The sequence below is a fragment of the Emys orbicularis genome, chromosome 13 (assembly GCF_028017835.1).
Source record: "Emys orbicularis isolate rEmyOrb1 chromosome 13, rEmyOrb1.hap1, whole genome shotgun sequence".
Lineage (NCBI taxonomy): Eukaryota > Metazoa > Chordata > Testudines > Emydidae > Emys > Emys orbicularis.
This window is the reverse complement of record NC_088695.1, coordinates 8321967-8341337: the sequence shown is the minus strand read 5'-3', so window position 1 is coordinate 8341337 and position 19371 is coordinate 8321967. Positions and strand designations below refer to the sequence as shown.

The 19371-nt window shown below is 44.4% G+C and overlaps 1 protein-coding gene across 1 annotated transcript; it reads right to left on the bottom strand.

Annotated features, from left to right (window-relative positions):
* Positions 1–329: 329 nt before the first annotated feature.
* Positions 330–16350, bottom strand: LOC135887647 (butyrophilin subfamily 1 member A1-like). The gene is made up of 8 exons (XM_065415368.1): positions 16251–16350; positions 12678–13025; positions 11246–11527; positions 9829–9936; positions 5494–5514; positions 4039–4059; positions 2723–2749; positions 330–847 (listed from the first exon to the last, which is right to left on the bottom strand). Exons 1-8 carry the CDS (start codon positions 16348–16350, stop codon positions 330–332), a joined length of 1425 nt encoding a protein of 474 aa, XP_065271440.1.
* Between the last annotated feature and the right edge of the window lie 3021 nt (positions 16351–19371).

The following is a 19371-nucleotide window of genomic DNA, read 5'->3' as shown; positions in this document are numbered from 1 at the left end:
ACACAGATCTGTACAAAACGCTCCCTGCTGCTGCTGCTTCTCCCCAACCCCACAATCCCTGATTGATTCATGGTGTGTCCCTGCCACCCCCACCTTCGCCTGTCCGCTGCTCACCCCCACCTCCGCCTGTCCCCTGCCCGACTGTTAGCCCCAGGGGTTCTTCCCCCTCCAACTCCCATCCCTGGGGCTGCAGGGAAGGGGAGGCACTTCCAGGGGTCATAGAGATGAGGAGCCAGGGGCTGGGTAGATGGGAGTCCTCCAAGATCATAGAGACTGGGGTCCATGAGGCTACAGAGGCTGATTTCCAGTTCCCCCCTCTGCTGTGTGTCTCAGGGACACAGGCTGAGCTGGGATCCTGGCCACAGCCGGAGCCAGGGTCGGATTCTCTCCCCAGGGATGGGGCCTGGCGGGAAAGTGAAGATCGGGGCCTCGTCACCAGCACCGATAAATGTCACCTGCCCCCGGTCACAGTCCAGACAAACCCGGATCCTGCTGGGGGCCCGGCTCAGGGGCAGGGGGGTCTCAGGGGAGGTGAGAGCCTGGAACTGGCCCCACCAGCCCCGTTCCACAGCCCAGATCCCCTCTTCAGGGCTATGGCTGATCCGTCCCTTCCTCCTCACAGACTCTCTGGCCATCCCCACAGCCCAGTATCGCCCAGCCACCACCTCCACCTCCCAGCAATGTCTCCCTGAGGTGAATCCCTCACAGCCCAGCACCCAGGGCTCAGTGTCAAATCTCTCAGGATTGTCAGGTGGATTCTGCCGTGTGTCTCCACATCTCACACTTTTCCGATCATCAGACAGGACGAGTTGGGGATGAGCCGTGTCTGGATCCAGAGTCACATTCACTGGGGAGAGAGAGAATCAAGCATTAGGGGCAGAGCTTGGCCCTGGGGGAGGGTTTCATGGTCTCAGTGCCAGAATCCGCCCCAGCTGGAGAGTGAACCTGGGAATCTCCTTCCTCCAGGATTTACCCATCAGCTCTGAATGGGGAGCAGCTCTGAGATGTCAGCACAGTGCAGGGGAGAGTCACGCCCCTGGCAGACATGGGCCAGCCCTGCAGCAAAAGGGTCACTTGAGCCAGGTCTGGGACTCAGGCTCTTCCATGTCCTGCTCCACATCTCTCCAGGGAGGGGACTAGAGACCCAGGTGTCATGGGGGTCCCCACAGAGTGGTGAGAAACTGAGCTCCCTCTGCTCAGTGCTCACTGACATGCCTCACCTCTCCCTGCCATTTCCCATCTTAAACCCCACATTCACAGATGAGAAATCATCGCTGGGCAGGGAGAACAGATGCCTCCCATCCCTGTGCCCTCAGCCTACATGAGAGCAAGGGGAGTGTTGGGGGAGAAGGAGCAGGAGTGGAAGGAGGGAGAGCAGAGAGGTGAATGGAGACATGAAGGAGGGGATCCCAGAGGGGAGAGAAAAACATATTGGATGAGGAGGAGATGGGGCAGGGGAGGCCCAGCAGCAGGAAGCGAAAGGTTATAGAGAGTTTGCTGTGAGTGTGAAAACAGCAACTCACCTGCTTCTTCCCTCCAAGCAGCCACCGTCACCAAACCCCCAGGCCCTTCCACCTGCCCCCGCTCCTACTGCCTCCGCACCAGCCCCATTCAGCTGATGGCCTGCTGCTCTCCCCACCTTCCTGTTCCTGCCAAGCACTGCCTGCCCTCCAGACCCTTCCAAATGCTGCCCCATCCCTCAATCTACTGGGCCCTTCCCAATCCCAATGTGTCTCCCTTTTGCACTCATGATTTTCCCACAGTGGGAGTGGTTGGCTCATTACAAAAGCAGCTTTGCCTCTCCTGGAATTGACACCTCCTCATGTATTGGGAGTGGACCACATCCACCCTGATGAATTGGCCCTGTCAAGACTGGTTCTCATAGACTCATAGACTCATAGACTTTAAGGTCAGAAGGAACCAATATGGTCATCTAGTCTGACCTCCCGCATGATGCAGGCCACAAAAGCTGACCCACCCACAACAGAATCTTCCAGCCTGCGACTCCTGCCCTATGCTGCGGAGGAAGGCGAAAAACCTCCAGGGCCTTTGCCAATCAACCCTGGAGGAAAATTCCTTCCCGACCCCAAATATGGCGATCAGCAGAACCCCGAGCATACAGGCAAGATTCTACAGCCGGACCCTCATTTTACCCGCGATGGCACGTTAATGCCTAATTGACTAAAATCACGTTATCCCATCAAACCATTCCCTCCATAAATTTATCAAGCCTGATCTTGAAGCCAGAGAGGTCTTTCGCCCCCACCGTTTCCTTCGGAAGGCTGTTCCAAAATTTCACCCCTCTGACGGTTAGAAACCTTCGTCTAATTTCAAGCCTAAACTTCCCCACGGCCAGTTTATATCCATTCTCCACTTGTGAGATAACTTCCTTCTCTTCATGTGTCATTATATAATGCCTGCATCTGTAATTTTCACTCCATGCATCTGAAGAAGTGGGTTTTTTTACCCACAAAAGCTTATGCCTAACACGGCTACCCCCGATACGCGAGAATCCTCTGAGTTTCCAATGTGTACAAAAGAACTCCTTAGGCACCCAGGATCACAACGCTGGCCACACAAACCTTTAAGTCTTTTCACCTTAGTACAGAGCTGTCCTTGTCCCAAAGGCCTAGTGCAAAACGTTAAGTGCATGAGAAAAAGAGACTGGAAGTCTCAGGGCAGGGGGAGCTTTGGATATCAATGCAATATGAGCTGTAGTTACCTGGGCAGACGATGTTTCTTCTCCAGTCTGAAACCAAACACAGAGAGAGGGATGAGAACTCAGCTGAGAAAATGCAGCAACACCAGGACTCTGGGATGAAGAGCAGCTTGCTCTTGCCTGGGGTCAGCTTAAGCCAAGTGATTCCAAAACACGGACACATTTTGAAGAACCAAATGAGACACTTCCCTTCATTCCACTGAATTTCTACAGCCTCATTCACCAAAGTCGAGGTGCAAAGACTCAGGTCCTATGTGACCCTTCACTAGGCCTAGGTGACCAGGTAGCATCAGTGTCTAAACATCTCAGCTCACTAGGAAACTCTGCAACTTCCTGTGGGCAAGAATCTGGCCACAGTGATCCCTGCCTCTGCCAGCACCAGGCTGGGATACTGTAGATCACTAACGCAGCTGCCGGCCTTCTCCAGGGCTTAGGCCACAGTGACACATCAGGGCCATGTTCTAGTCCCTCTACTGGCTCCCAGTTCCCTTCTGATGCCAGTTTAAGGCCTTGGTTTTAATCTGAAAATCAATTAAAGAATCCAGCCCCAGTGGAGGCTGTTTGTGAGACATCCAGGTAGGAGGCTACAGAGGCAGAGCATTGTATAGGGCACCCAGGTTACAGGGCGGGGGTGACACAGGTACCCATTAGTCTGGATTGTACCCTGGGTATGTCACAGTGACACCCTAAATTAAAGCTCACTGGCTAAGCAGAGGATAGAGATGCCAAAACCCAGCGAAAATCAGAGGGGGTGGGGACAGGTGTTCCTGCCTGATGCTATGAATTCCCTTTCGAGAGCCCAAGGTACCATTTGACCCTCCCTTCCCCTCTCCCGTGTTTAAAGCCAGAGTTGATTAGACTCCATGGAGAGCCCTTGTTTCAGTTCAGTGATTGCAAGAGCTGAAATCACTGATGAGCAGGTCTAGGGGCGAAGTCGTAGACCTAGTGTGGGGACAGGGCTGCAGTGAACAACATGGAGATGCAGCAGCAGACACGGCCTGCTGAAATCCCTGGGTAGGTCGTGGAACCTCAGAACACACCATTGCAGAAGTGGCAGTGGGTGGCCAGCAGAAGCCGTGATAACAGCAGTTGAGCTGAGTGGTGGCAGAGGTAACAGCACCAGAAAAAACAGCAGAGGCATCAGCCAGTGGTGGAAGAGACAGCAGCCGCAGTGAGCCAGTTTCAGAGGCAGCAGAGGCATTGCTCAATGTCCCTCACCCCTTTTCAGGGATGGGGGGCAGAGAGCAGATAGATCGATGGATCCAGAGACAGTTTCAACACCACGGAAAAGGCAGCATTCGAGAAATAGAAACACTTACCAAGTTCTCTTTGAAGATCATCTAGGTAACACAGTTATTCACGTAGCGGAATTTGCGTACCTTACTTCGACTTGGAGGGTAAGTGTAGACCAGGCCTAGGTAACACAGAATCAGAAACAAATACACACTAATTAAGTGCTTCTCTTCTAGGATGGAATCAACCTCCCATCATGCAGCCTGTCCCTCACAAACCCATTGATCCAGGCTATGGGCAGGGAAACCACTGAGGTCTGGGGAGAAGAGTCCCTTTCCAACCCACAGGCAGGGCACGCTCCACCTGCGAAGTCCCATAGGGTGTGGCTACACAGCAACTGAATACCCCCAATTGACCCATGTCAGCTAACTAGGCTCACAAGACATGGGCTGGGGGCCTGTAAAATTGTGGTGTAGACATTTGGGCTCATTTTGTGTCTACACCAGAGTAAAGTATCAAAAAATAACTGATTATCTGCATGGACTTAGTTCTGAAAGTTTTCAATTCCCTAGGGAATTAGGCCCAGATTTTTAAAGGTATTTAGGTTGCTAACTCCCACTGATTTCAATTGGCAGTAGGAGTCCAAATACCTTTAAAAAGCTACCCTTAGAGCCCATTCCCGCTTCCTTGCATATCACGTGTTCCCATTCACTTTGCTGGGAGCTTTAGGTGTGCACGGAATGTAATATTGGACCCTAAAATTATCAACATTATTCTTTTAGTGATGTGACTTGTGCATTTAGAGTTGGATCCTACACTCGTTGAAATCAAAGGCACAGCTCTAATTGATGTTAGTGGTGCAGCATCAGGGCATTCATGTTTTTCTCATTTAAAAATGAAAACATGAGGAGACAAATTTGTACAAAGTTTTCCTTGTTGGAGAAAAGGGCACAACACTTAATGATTTCTGTATCACGTTTCCCTAAAAAAACCCAAAAAACAAACAAAAAAACCCAGACAAAACAACAACAACAAAAGGAATAAATATAAATTATGATTAGGAGCATTTTTCTCTTGGATATACGGTTGTCTGAGTTTTGTGAAAGTTGAACATTGTGTATAACTTTTTATATTACCTGTTGGGGTGAAATTTATCAGGCTTAATGTCATCCCAATTTCCTTTTAACATTATTTTTTCATTTAAACAACTCCTCCTCAAATATAATTACACACAAGATCCACGTTGGACCAAACTATTTACTTGTCAGATGAGGCAAGAGGACATTTGAGGACACAGAGTCCTCCTGGTCCCCCATGTCATGGTGCCTCCAGCACCATGTCGATTTCACACTCAGAGAAGATACATTTCCTCTCTGATTTCCTCTTACCCACATACTGAATCATTATCAATACATTATCACTGATATTTCATGTGATTTTCAAATTGATACCTCTTTAAAAATCATCATCATAAATAATAATAAATAAAACAGCAAACAACTTAATGGAAAAGTTTCTATGTGGAGAAAAATTGAACTTACTGATTTCTCCAAGATGTTTCCCTAAAGAAATGAAATAAAGGAAACAGATGTAAATACAAGTTATTTAAGAATATTTTCAGTTAATGGAGATTTAAAGGAGTGTTTTCATGATATGAACGCCTGGCCCCTAAATACCAAACATTTCATTCATGGTTTACCTGTGGCCATACAAGAGTTAAGTGTCCAACGGTAACTGACTATTTACAATTCTGGAAGGATTTACAATTCTATCTATCAAAATATCTATCAAATCTATCAACCTCATGAAGAAACTTGCACAAATACAGACAGATATCATCTTCCTTTCCAAATGCAAACGGATGGACATCATACCAAATGGACTGAAGGTGAAAAATCCATTGCTATCTACATACTGCACAGACCACAGTGAGAGATTGTGCCATACACTGTCAAAGAAACTGAGGAACCACCTGATCAGCATCCTATACAGCAAACAGAAAAACATCAAGAAAGAGCTCTCCAACCTGGAGACTTTCATAAATAACCAACCCTCCACACAAATGGACTTTACTAAAATAAGACAGGAGATCTACATTACACACTTCACCTCTCTACAAAGGAAAAAGGACCGTAAGCTGTCTAAAATCCTACCTGCCACAAGGGGCCACAACAGGGATAACCCTAACCCACCCAGCAATATCGTCAATTTATCCAGCTACACACTCAACCCAGCAGAAGAGTCTGTCCTATCTCGGGGACTCTCTTTTTGCCCCAGCACCCCCACGAACATGATACAGTTCTGCGGTGATCTGGAAGCCTACTTTCGCCGCCTCCGACTCAAAGAATACTTTCAAGATAACACTGAACAGCGCACTGATACACAGATACCCTCCCACCAACAACACAGGAAGAAGAACTCCACATGGACTCCTCCTGAGGGTCGAAATGACAGTCTGGACCTATACATAGAATGCTTCCGCCGACGTGCACAGGCAGAAATTGTGGGAAAACAACATCGCTTGCCTCATAACCTAAGTCGTGCAGAACGCAATGCCATCCACAGCCTCAGAAACCACCCTGACATTATCATCAAAGAGGCTGATAAAGGAGGTGCTGTTGTCATCATGAACAGGTCTGACTACCAGAAGGAGGCTGCCAGACAACTCTCCAATACCAAATTCTACAGGCCACTTTCCTCAGATCCCACTGAGGAATACACTAAGAAACTGCACCATCTACTCAGGACACTCCCTACACTAACACAGGAACAAATCAACATACCCTTAGAGCCCCGACCGGGGTTATTCTATCTACTACCCAAGATCCACAAACCTGGAAATCCTGGACGCCCCATCATCTCGGGCATTGGCACTCTCACTGAAGGACTGTCTGGATATGTGGACTCCCTACTCAGACCCTACGCCACCAGCACTCCCAGCTATCTCCGTGACACCACAGATTTCCTGAGAAAACTACAATGCATTGGTGACCTCCCAGAAAACACCATCCTAGCCACCATGGATGTAGAGGCTCTCTACACAAACATCCCACACACAGATGGAATACAAGCGGTCAGGAACAGTATCCCTGATGATGACACAGCACAACTTATTGCCGAGCTCTGTGACTTTATCCTCACGCACAATTATTTCAAATTTGGTGACAATATATACCTCCAGACCAGTGGCACCGCTATGGGCACCCGCATGGCCCCACAATATGCCAACATTTTTATGGCTGACCTGGAACAACGCTTCCTCAGCTCTCGTCCACTCACGCCCCTTCTCTACCTACGCTACATTGATGACATCTTCATCATCTGGACCCATGGGAAGGAGACCCTGGAAGAATTCCACCATGATTTCAACAGCTTCCACCCCACCATCAACCTCAGCCTGGACCAGTCTACACGGGAGGTCCACTTCCTAGACACCACCGTACAAATAAGCGATGGCCACATTAACACCACCCTATACCGAAAACCCACCGACCGCTACGCCTACCTTCATGCCTCCAGCTTCCACCCCAGACACACCACACGATCCATCGTCTACAGCCAAGCACTGAGGTACAATCGCATCTGCTCCAACCCCTCTGACAGAGACCAACACCTACAAGATCTTCACCAAGCATTCTCAAAACTACGATACCCACACAAGGAAATAAAGAAACAAATCAACAGAGCCAGCCGTGTACCCAGAAGCCTCCTGCTACAAGACAGGCCCCAAAAAGAAACCAACAGAACTCCACTGGCCATCACCTACAGTCCTCAGCTTAAACCTCTCCAACGCATCATCAGTGATCTACAACCCATCCTGGACAATGATCCCTCACTTTCACAGACCTTGGGAGGCAGGCCAGTCCTCGCCCACAGACAACCCGCCAACCTTAAGCATATTCTCACCAGCAACCACGCACCGCACCATAACAACTCTAACTCAGGAACCAACCCATGCAACAAACCTCGATGCCAACTCTGCCCACATATCTACACCAGCAACACCATCACAGGACCTAACCAGATCAGCTACAACATCACCGGCTCATTCACCTGCATGTCCACCAATGTTATATATGCCATCATATGCCAGCAATGCCCCTCTGCTATGTACATTGGCCAAACTGGACAGTCACTACGCAAGAGGATAAATGGACACAAGTCAGATATCAGGAATGGCAATATACAAAAACCTGTAGGAGAACACTTCAACCTCCCTGGCCACACAATAGCAGATGTAAAGGTAGCCATCTTACAGCAAAAAAACTTCAGGACCAGACTCCAAAGAGAAACTGCTGAGCTCCAGTTCATTTGCAAATTTGACACCATCAGATCAGGATTAAACAAAGACTGTGAATGGCTATCCAACTACAGAAGCAGTTTCTCCTCCCTTGGTGTTCACACCTCAACTGCTAGCAGAGCACCTCACCCTCCCTGACTGAACTAACCTCGTTATCTCCATACTGATTTATACCTGCCTCTGGAGATTTCCATTACTTGCATCTGAAGAAGTGAGGTTCTTACCCACGAAAGCTTATGCTCCCAATACTTCTGTTAGTCTTAAAGGTGCCACAGGACCCTCTGTTGCTTTTTACAATTCTGAAAGTTTTTAATTCCTTATGGAATTAGGGTCTGATTTTTCAAGACATTTAGGAGCCTAACTCCCACTGATTCCAGGGAGAGTTAGCTGACCATATACCTTTAAAAATCTAGCCATTAGAGCCCAATCCTGCTTCCTTGTATCTCTCACATTCCCATTTGCTTTGCTCGGAGTTCTGGGGGTGCAGACTGGAATTTCTGGCCCTCAAATTATCAGCATTATTTTTTTAGCAATATGACTTGTGCATTCAGTGCTTAATCCTATACTCATTGAAGTCAATGGCAAAGATCTAACGGATGTTAGTGGTGCAGTATCTGGGCTTTCACCTTTTTCTGGTTAAAAAACTCCAACCAAAAAATGCATAAAACAAACAAATACCCTTATGAGGAGACAAATTTGTACAAAAGTTTTCCTTGTTGGAGGAAAGAGCAAAACATTTACAGATTTCTATATCCCGTTCCCTTAAAAATAAACAGAAATACATATAAATTCTTATTAGGAGCATTTTTGCCTTGGTTACACAGTTGTCTGCATTTCGTGAAAGTTGCACAGTGATTATACAATTCATGAGCCTTTGATGGGTTTCATGTTCTCAACACCAGGAGGAGCAAACATTTTCCTTTCTCCATCTCTGACTTATTCTTTCTCACCATTGTCAGAACTCAGGTTCAGGCTCAGAGCTCATGTCTATTCAGACCCCTCTTTTCTACTGTGTATATATTTTTTTTCAATATTCCCTATTGGGGTGAAATTTGCCAGGCTTTGTCTCATTCCAATTTCTTTTTAACAGTAAATGAAATCACAGACAACTGCTCCCAAAATAAAATCACACACAATCGTTACGGGGGCCCAACTCTGTACAAAATATTTACTTATCAGAGGAGGGAAAAAGACATTAACTAATTCCCAGAGTCCATGGGGACTGAGGAGGGAATAACTGCACAGCTGGGTGGGAAGTGGGCAGAAGAGAGTGAGGAGTGAAGAAGGTTTTGGATTAATCTCCGCTCCACCCCTTCCCCAAATGCTCCATTCAGCTTAACTGAGGCAGTTCTGGGGGAGAAATATTTTGTGCCTGTAAAGGGCTGGTGCAGATCACTGGCTCCTGGAGCAAAGGGGCACCTTCGTAACGTTTCCTTCCCTGTGCTGCTGAGGGGAGCGCAGTGCAGGTCTGTGCTTCCCCTGCTTGGCCTACTGTAAAATTTCATTCTTCCCTTTTTTCATTTATTAGAAGAAAATTTCTTGTTAATTTCACTCAATTTTCCCCTGTGACATTTACCTTTCATTTTAAATAGATAAACAGTGAGGCCAATGAAACAAACAAACAAAACCAGGAGAATCACACTCAGAGCCACAATCCATGGATTCACCCTCGGGAAAAAGAAATCTGAAAAATAAACCCCACAGGATTTGCATTAGTTTGGAAGCAGGGACAACACTGATTTTTTCTCTATTGCACGTAACTACATAAATAGTCCCCAGCAGGACGTATGTGAGATAAAAGTGAAAACATGACCCCCTCTCTGCTACACAAAAGACCAAAACCTGATTGTAAAAATTACTCCAACCAACACAGCTTTAGCACTGATTAACCTGTGAATAAACAGGCCTGGTTTGATTCATGGTATTCAGAGCTTCATTGAGTTCAGGGGCAAATTCTCTGCTCACAAAACCGCATTGACTTCAGTGGAGTTATGACAGCAAACAATTTGGTCCTCACTGTTCAGCAACATTCAGAAATTGCAGGAGTAATTAGAATATTTTGGTGAGTCACTAATAATTTTCCCAATTATTTTGATGAATCAAAATCGCAATTAATCCAAACATTAAGTGCTGAAAATTGATTCTTCTTTTGCTGTTCTTGTGTTTACAGCATTTAAATCATCTAGCCAGGGTGGGCATTTCAAACATGCCTAAGGCCTTCTCCACACAGGATTTGTGCACGGGTTTAGTGAAACTGGTGTAACACTCATGCAGTCATTGTTACATTGATTCTACAGCTGACCACATAACAGGACTGCCCCAATTTAACTAAAATGGTTGACAAAACTTTAAATTGTAAATCAGCTGAATAGTGTCCTTTATCCATTTAGTATCAATCAGTAAGGAACGGACTTAAGCTAAAAACCTAGGACACTCTGAAACTGAAATAAGAGCATTCAAACAAGGGGTTTCATCAATAACTCAGTAGATAATCACTGCAGCTTTTGTGTGTAAAAGGCAAAGTGAGTTATGAGCACAACTCCCATTGAATGTCAACGGAAACAAGCCCACATAATTTGGTGACATTTCACTTACTGAAAAGGTAGCAAACAAACCATAGTATAAAAATTGCTACATTCACAAAATCACTGTGGTGAAGTTAAGTTTTTAGGAACAGACTCTTTCAAGGGTTGGTGAATATTTCTTCTCAAAATCACTTTTTTTTTTTTTTTTTTTTTTAAAGTAAGAGTTTCAGGAATATCAGAGTTAAGATTAAATTTACATGAAACAAAACTCTGATAACTCTGAATATTCAAAATTAAGGCAATCAGATAGCCTGAGTTGTGACCTGTTAAGGTACCAGTTTCTGAACTTCTTTGTTTTTATGTAGGCTGTAAAATATTCACAACAGATGCTTCAGTTCTTTGTTTCCTATGTTTTGTTTTCTTTCTGATGAAGGTGATTTAAGCGTGTGGGTTTGGCTGGTAACTGACCTGCTATATAAACTGTTGATTCCTTTTCTTGATTGAGAAAGGTGTTCCTGATCCAACAGGACAGGTTCTGGTTTGAACGTTCTTTTATAATAATAGAATTTTCTGTTTCAAACAGGCCACTATCCCCTAGGGATTTTGCTTCAGACAGTGATGGTAATTCTTGCCCACTGAGATCTCTCCATAGAACCTTGGGCTCTGGATACCACCCAGCCGATTGACAAACCACCCGGATACCTCCATCCTGGTGACTCTCCACAGAGATGAGAGGATTGGAGCCCAAAGCTAGAAGAAAATTACATCAATGTGTGATTAAATCAATGGGGTAATTTAAAAGCTAAAAGGATGAGTGATAGATTGTGGATCCCTTACTCCCACTAGAGATCACTTGATCATGTAGAAGGGATAAATGAACACTGGAATTTCTGAATTCCCAATACGCATGGACACAGGAATGGATGTGAACAAATATTTAAAACAATTTCACTGAATAAGTGTCCTCTCCACCCAAGAGCAATGGAGCATTGAACAATTTGGAAATCTGGCCACTTCATTTAAATACCTAGTGGGATATGAATTTTTCAGAAATCCAGTTTTTAGTATATTGGATAGACATTTTGTTTGTTCTATTTTTAAATAAATAAATAAATAAATCTAACTGGCTCCATGGTTACTGTGTCAGAGCAGCAGGGGACAAACACTCGGACTCATCCACTAATGGTAAATACATAATGTCTCCCCCCCTCACCACCATCTTTATGTGGCCTCAGCCAATCAGAAAGCTACAACTGATTTTGACTGCACCCCAACTAACTACCAGTAGTGACCACATCAGAAGGCCTATAAACCTGGCAGTCCCACCTTAGCCACGCCTCAAAATGACTGCAGAGAAATTGGAAGACCATGGGCTGTCCACACTTGAAAGGCTACAGCAGCACAGCTTCACTGCTGTGGTGCTTCAGTGTAGACACTACTTACATCAACAGAGGACTTCTGCTGGTGTCATTGGTAATACACCTCTTTGAGAGGCAGTAGCTAGGTTGACAGAAGAATTCTTCTGTTGACCCCAGCGCTGCCTGCATGGGGACTTAGGTCAGCTTAGTTTTGTCACTCATGGGGTGACCTACTTTTCTAGTATAAACCAGGTCCATATTTGTCTAGAACTCTTTTCCCTCCTTTCTCTCCCTCCTTTTGAAGTCAGCCAAAAACATCTTTTGGGCAAGGAAATCGCTTGACCATTCTGAAAATGTCTTTAATAAAACCTTGGGAAAGTTTTCAGCATATTTTCCAAAGTGTATGAATGTGGTCATGTGCTGAAATCTAGTCACACTGTGTTACTCTAAAATAATTCACAAGTTGCTAGTCACAGTTGTTGCAGTAGGAAAGAATAAAACCTGCAGACCATAATAAGATAATATAGACAAGAGCTGCTGACCTGCTACCTTCAGTTCCAATATGGCTTCTTCATAAAAAACATCATCTTTAACAAAGCAGTGGTATTGGCCTTCATCTGAGCGTCTGATATTAAGAATCTGCAAGGAAACATTCCCATCCATGATGCCATCTTTCAAAAGCTCTGTCTTTCCATGATAGTCTGGCATCTGCTCTCTATACTGATCCTGTCCATCACGGTACAGATGCACAACTGCAGAGAACTGAGATCGGAACCACCTCACCTCCATGTTCACAGCACTCATCCTGGGGGACAGGTGACACGGTAACACAGTGGCCTCACCCACAACAGCAGTGACAGGGTGACCAGGACCGGTCACGCTGAATTGGGCTGTGAAATACACCAAAGCAAAAAGAGAAGAAGCTCAGAGGGAAAAAATATATATATTCATGACTGATTCAATAGGTTCAAACTTTCCAAAAATTCAGCATGAGGCAGACACCTGGCAATCAAATTTCCAGCCTGAACATTGAAAATTTGGCACAATAACGAACAAATGAGGGGGGGGGGGGGAGAGTTACATTAAAAAGTGACAGGCCAGCTCAGGTATAGGTGTCACTGGTAACCCCCCTTATATTAATTTGACATGCCATAGAGCCATTTCAGTGCCCCATGAACGGACAGAGTGACCTGAGTATATACACTGTATGCCTGAGCTCTGTGATCTGTTCCTGCCTTCACTTTATTTCTGATATGATTCTCAGCATTGATTTTAATATGAGAAGGGTGAAAAGATGAAATCCTGACTCCACTGAAGTCAACTGAGATCACCTAGAATTTCACCCTAATGTTTTGGGACCCAGCTTCTTTCAAGAGCACCACCTATCGCCTCGTATGAGGCTACAATTTTCATTGAGATGAGATGAGGTTCTTGAGTTTTACTCCTTTGCCCCCCTCCACCTGTTTTTAGTGAGACGGGGTCACTGCCAGGACATTTTCAGTAAAGGGTCTTCAACTCTGGGACTCACTTGCCTTGGCCTCACTGACCCCAAATCACTTCAGCTTTAGGCCAGGTTGCCTTGGTGTTTGAGAAAGGATTGGGTCACAGAGGATGTGAGCATATGAAGTAGGATGCTCAGCATGACCAGAGGTGCGTAGGGCAGCCCAGAGTGAAAATGCCAACGTCAGGGAAGGCTGCAGAAAGGAGAGAAGATTCTCCCTAAACTGGTGGTTTACACTATAGTTAGATTTACCAACCAGTCACAAACTGTGCTCCTGATCCCCCACATTGGTTATCAAGAAAATAAATCACACAGCCCCCTTTACTCCATTCCAGTCTCTGGCTCCCAATCAGCGAATAGGTTCAGTACAGTGAGAAGTTACTTAAAAACTCTATTCACTTTACAAAATGTTCTTTTAATTCCCCAAAGGACCAGACACATTACCAGATCAATACTAGTTTGAATCTTACCCAAAATACCATGCTGCTAGCCAATCCTTTAGTATCTAAATCTAAAGGTTTTATTAGAAAAGGAACGAAAGAGAAGAGTTGCTAAATGGTCAAAGCAGTCAGATACTTTCATATATATACACACGTATACAGAGAGAGAGAGAGAGAGAGAGAGAGAGAGATATTTCAGAGTCCATATATCAGGTTCTTAGCAGTACTGGTGAGTTTGTTAGCTTGCAAAGTCCCTCTGGAACACATCCAAAGCTTGGATGGGTCTATCAGTCCTTTGTTCAAAGCTTCAGTTTGTAGGGAAGTTACTCCAGACGTGAGAAGCAGGATTGCAGACAAAATGGAGAAGATGCAGCTGCCTTTTTATATCCTTTTCCATGTGGCGTGTACATCCTTTGTCCCAAACACAAACTCACAGCACATGTGCATGAAAAGGTACTTGGTGTCCCCTGTCCATCGGCATGTCCCCATAGGTGCCGACTCGGTGGGTGATCCGGGGCCGGAGCACCACAGAGAAAAATTAGTGGGTGCTCTGCACCCACCGGCTGCCAAGCTCCCCACCCCACAACACCTCCTCCGCCTACCTCCCAGCGCTTGCCGCTGCCAAACAGCTGTAGCAAGCTCTGGGAGGGAGGGGGGAGGAGTGGGAACGTGCTCAGGGGAGGAGGCAGGGAAGAGGCGGGTCTGGGGCGGGGATTTGGGGAAGGAGTCGGAATGGGAGAAGGAGGGAGTGGGGTTGGAGTGGGGACTTTGGGGAAGGGGTTGGAATGGGGGAGGGGTGGAGTCGGGGCAGGGGCAGAGGGGGGGGGGGTCAAGCACCCACCGGCACCAGTAGAAGTCGGCGCCTATGCATGTCCCTACATGTCCTGAAAAACAACAAGGAGTCCAGTGGCACCTTAAAGCCTAAGATTTATTTTGGGCATAAGCTTTTCCCAAATAAATCTGTTAGTCTTAAGGTGCCACCGGACTCCTCGTTGTTTTTGTGGATACAGACTAACACGGCTACCCCTCTGCTACTTGTCTACATGTCCTGCTGACTCGCCCCGGCCTTCTCTCAATGGTTCATTCTACAGCAGGCTGGATAGTGCTGATGCTTGTCTGTCTGGGGGTGTCACCCAAATGCACAGCACAAGTTTGAGACAAATATACCACACATATTTATATCTCACCATACAAAGATGATACAGACCTTTAAACAAGCTTATCATATTTAGCAAATCATGCCTTTTCCACTGATACCTTACAATAGAATCATAGACCTGGAAGGGACCTTGAGAGGTCATCAAGCCCAGCCCTCTGCATTCATGGCAGGACCAGCACCATCTAGACCATCCCTGACAGGTGTTTGTCCAACCTGCTCTTAAAAATCTCCAATGATGGAGATTCCACAACCTCCCTAGGCAATTTATTCCAGTGCTTAACCACCCTGACAATTAGGAAGTTTTTCCTAATGTCCAACCTAAACCTCTCTTGCTGCAATTTAAGCCCATTGCTTCTTGTCCTATCAGCAGAGGTTAAGGAGAACATTTTTTCTCCCTCCTCCTTATAACAACCTTTTAGGTATTTGAAAACTGTTATCATGTCCCCTCTCAGTCTTCTCTTTCCCAGACTAAACAAACCCAGTTCTTTCAATCTTCCCTCATAGGTCATGTTTTCCAGACCCCTAATCATCCTTGTTGCTCTTCTCTGGGCTCTCTCCAATTTGTCCATATCTTTTCTGAAATGTGGCACCCAGAACTGGGCACAAGACTCCAGTTGAGGCCTAATCAGCAGCATAATTACTTCTCATGGCATATCTTGAATAAGATTTATTGTGATTTTGTAATATTGGTATCAATGCTATTATAAATGGTCACCCATATTCCATACAGCCTCACACTCAGATACTATGATGATATAAGTACCTAGATAGATAGAGAAACTGAGTTGCCTCATATGCAGCAGGTGGAGAATTACTCCTCCAGAAGGGATGGGGAGGAAGTGGAGACTTATTTACTGATATTGAGCCAATCTGAAATTTGTTGTAGGGGTGGGTTTGTTTTTTTGGTTTGGTTTTTTTTTTCAGTTTTGTACAAAGGAGTGGAATAGGCATGATTTATAAATCACTACAATGAAACAAATCCTACAAGCAGCAGCAGGACCCGTGGGATTCCTACCTGATTCCAGCTTGTGAATGTGATAAGTAATGAAGAAAATGATCAAACCAGGCAGAGAGGCGCTCACTGCGGAGCTAGGACAGAATGAAAGAACCTTCATCTTCACTAACTTGATCTGGACAACAGGATAGGGAAGAGAAAAATACTTTACTAAAGCATGTTTTGCATTCAAATCTGATTTGTTAGAAAAAGGAACTATTATCTGTAGTTAGTGAATTGAACTGATTGTTTCTGGTCACCGTGTCCTTCAAGATTTTAGAGCTGGTAGATCTCATCCTCTCACACCTTGTTTTTAATGACAGGTTTGAAGTGGAAAACAAACTTTCCTGATTTTTCAACTCCCAACTGGTTTCTCAACTTTGAATGGACGAGTCATTGAATTGAGTTAGTTGGGTAAATTGAAATGAATAAAATATTTTCTCTGTACCTGCAGAAGAGGCTATTGCTGTCAAAAGCTGGGTGAGCCCTTCAACAAATTCTGCTTCCAGGTGCTTAGCCAGTGACTGCCACCACTTCACTGATCTGATTTTCTTTAAAACTTTTGAAGCAAACATATACTGCTTGAATATTATACATATATACATTATATATCTATATGCCTTAGCATCAGTTGTCATAATTTTAATTTGAAAGATAAACCAGTATTTAATTTAAATTAAAATATCCAAGTGAAAGAAAAGCCTCTGATTTAATTTTTTTAAATCATTTTTAAAGATCAATTTTCATCCACCCTGAGTGTCTGACATTTCCTTCAGACCCTTATTGCCAAAGAACTACAGCACTTTGATGAATTAAATTAATAGGAGTGACACATTGGTTTGTGTAGATTGGATGAATTATTGCAGAAAATTGAAATTTGTTTGTGCCTTTCAAAAACAGAGCAGCAGCACTGCCAAACCCAGTATTCAAAAGTCAGTGTAACCCCCACCCTAATGTGTTAGGTGTGTGTGGTATTGTATGGTCTTCTGTTGTCTGCAGTGGCCCTTGAAAAGTTTTTACAGTGGGGGTGCTGAAAACCAGTGAAAGTGACCCCAAAATGTTTACCTCATGCCCCCTTTACCCCTGTTCACACCCCACATGCCCTCCCCTCAGAGCTGGGGCTGGGAGCAGGGCTGTATCTCCAGAAGGGTGTGGCACAAACAGCTGTAAAGGGACCGAGGCTGGGGCTACACAGCTAGTGGTGGGCAGGAGTGGATCCCCACGTGCGGGGCCAGGATTGGAGCCCTGGGACCAGGAGTGGATCCCCGCATAAAACCTAGGGACACTGCACACCCCCCCACACACCCCTACTTCCCGTGCATATGATTGTCTGGTCTTGTAGCTTTGATTAGCTGTAAAACTGCATAATTATGGGAACATATACAAGCTGTACATTTTCGTGGGGTGGTTGTTGTTTTTTGGGGGGGGGCTTTAGAATATTTGTTGCTTTATGAAAATCAATACAAAAAATCCTCGCCCCCTGCACACACTTTTTTTTTTTTAAATCACAAATTGGGTCAAAAAAGGTATGTGATTGACTTAAAAATCAATGTTTTAAATATATATTTTGAGTTCCTATTTTTTGCCATTTGGTTTCTGAGCCTTGAGGGTACACTCAATCTTAAACTTTCCCCTGCAACTAACTATAAAGGCTAGAAATTTATTTTTTACTTTAAATTAAATCAAATATTCTCACATAAACTCAAAATTACAACATTAGGGCTTTCAGAAAATTACCCAATACTGTGAGACAAAATAAAAATCACAAATAACTATGAGAGTTGACAATACTGAACCTGGTCAAAAATACTAAAACAAAAATGATTTTTCAATAGAATATGGCTTTTAGAAATTTTTTTAAATACTATTTTTCCTATTATTTTAATGTTTCTAATTTTTCAACAAAATGATGCTAAATGAAAAAAAAATTCAAATTGATTCAAAATGAGAAACCCTAAACAAATGGAATAAAAACATTTTATTCACCCATACCTTATCTTGTCTCTAAGGAGAAAAGGGAGAAAAAAATGAAAACTGAAAAAAAGAAAAACTAAAATCTAATATTTTGTGCAATAATACGTGATTAAAAATTTTTAAATAAGCAAAATGTTTTAAACAAAACAAAAACATAATTTCACAACAATACTACCATTTTAAAATAGCTGTACTCCTATAGGTTTCTTCATGATATTGCCCCTTGAATGGCTTTTCACACAGGAAGAGATAATTTGTTACACAATGTATAAATTTCCTTTTTCTAATATAGCCTGAAGTCCCTACTCAGTGACACTCTTGAACACAGGATCAACATTAGGCACATGCTTAATTCCCACTGAGTTCAGAAGGAGAAAAGGAGGCAGGTTTCTGTTTTGATTGATTCCGAGCATGATTTTATTTTTTACAAGAACAAAAGGATTCACCCCGCCCCCCAGTCAAGAGGCAGAAAACTGCAATGACAGCTCAGGCAGAAAACTAGACTGATGGCAGCTGGATTTGGTGCAGTAAATTTCCTGTATTCAAAATATAGGCAGTTATTTGTTACAAATCTCCCCCAAGAACAGTATTGGGCCCACTGTTCTTGAATAAAATACAGCAAACAAAGAAATGACTAATTCAACAAGCTGTAAAGGTCACATGTTACATTGCTATGAAAACAATCTGCAATGTATTTGACGGTACATCACTTTGAATATAGATGTACTGTCAAGTTTCCATAAAGAGAGAAACAAATTATCACAGGATTATTTACTCCTTGTGTTTTGAATAATCTGTCCAAGCAATAAGTACCGTGTATTAGACGTTATAAACAGTCCTGCTGAAGCAAAGTTCACCCACCTGATTGGGTCTTCTGAGAAGTTTAATATCTGCTGGGTGTGGTCAGACTTCACTCCTTTGGCTGGGACAGTTACACGTTCATTGACTGTTCCCGTTTTTCACGCATGTTGCTCAGCTAATTCTGGCGATCAACGAACTGCAGTTTTGTCTCATGGCTTTTCCGCAGAACGTTGTTAAAAGAAACGTGTTTTTTTCCTGAATTGATAAACCTGCGCTCGGCTCGCCGCGTTCGCCTGGGGAAAGTGAAAGTAACACTGTCAATTGCCTCATTCCAAACCCTGTCACGTGGGGAGGTTCGAGTCTTCTC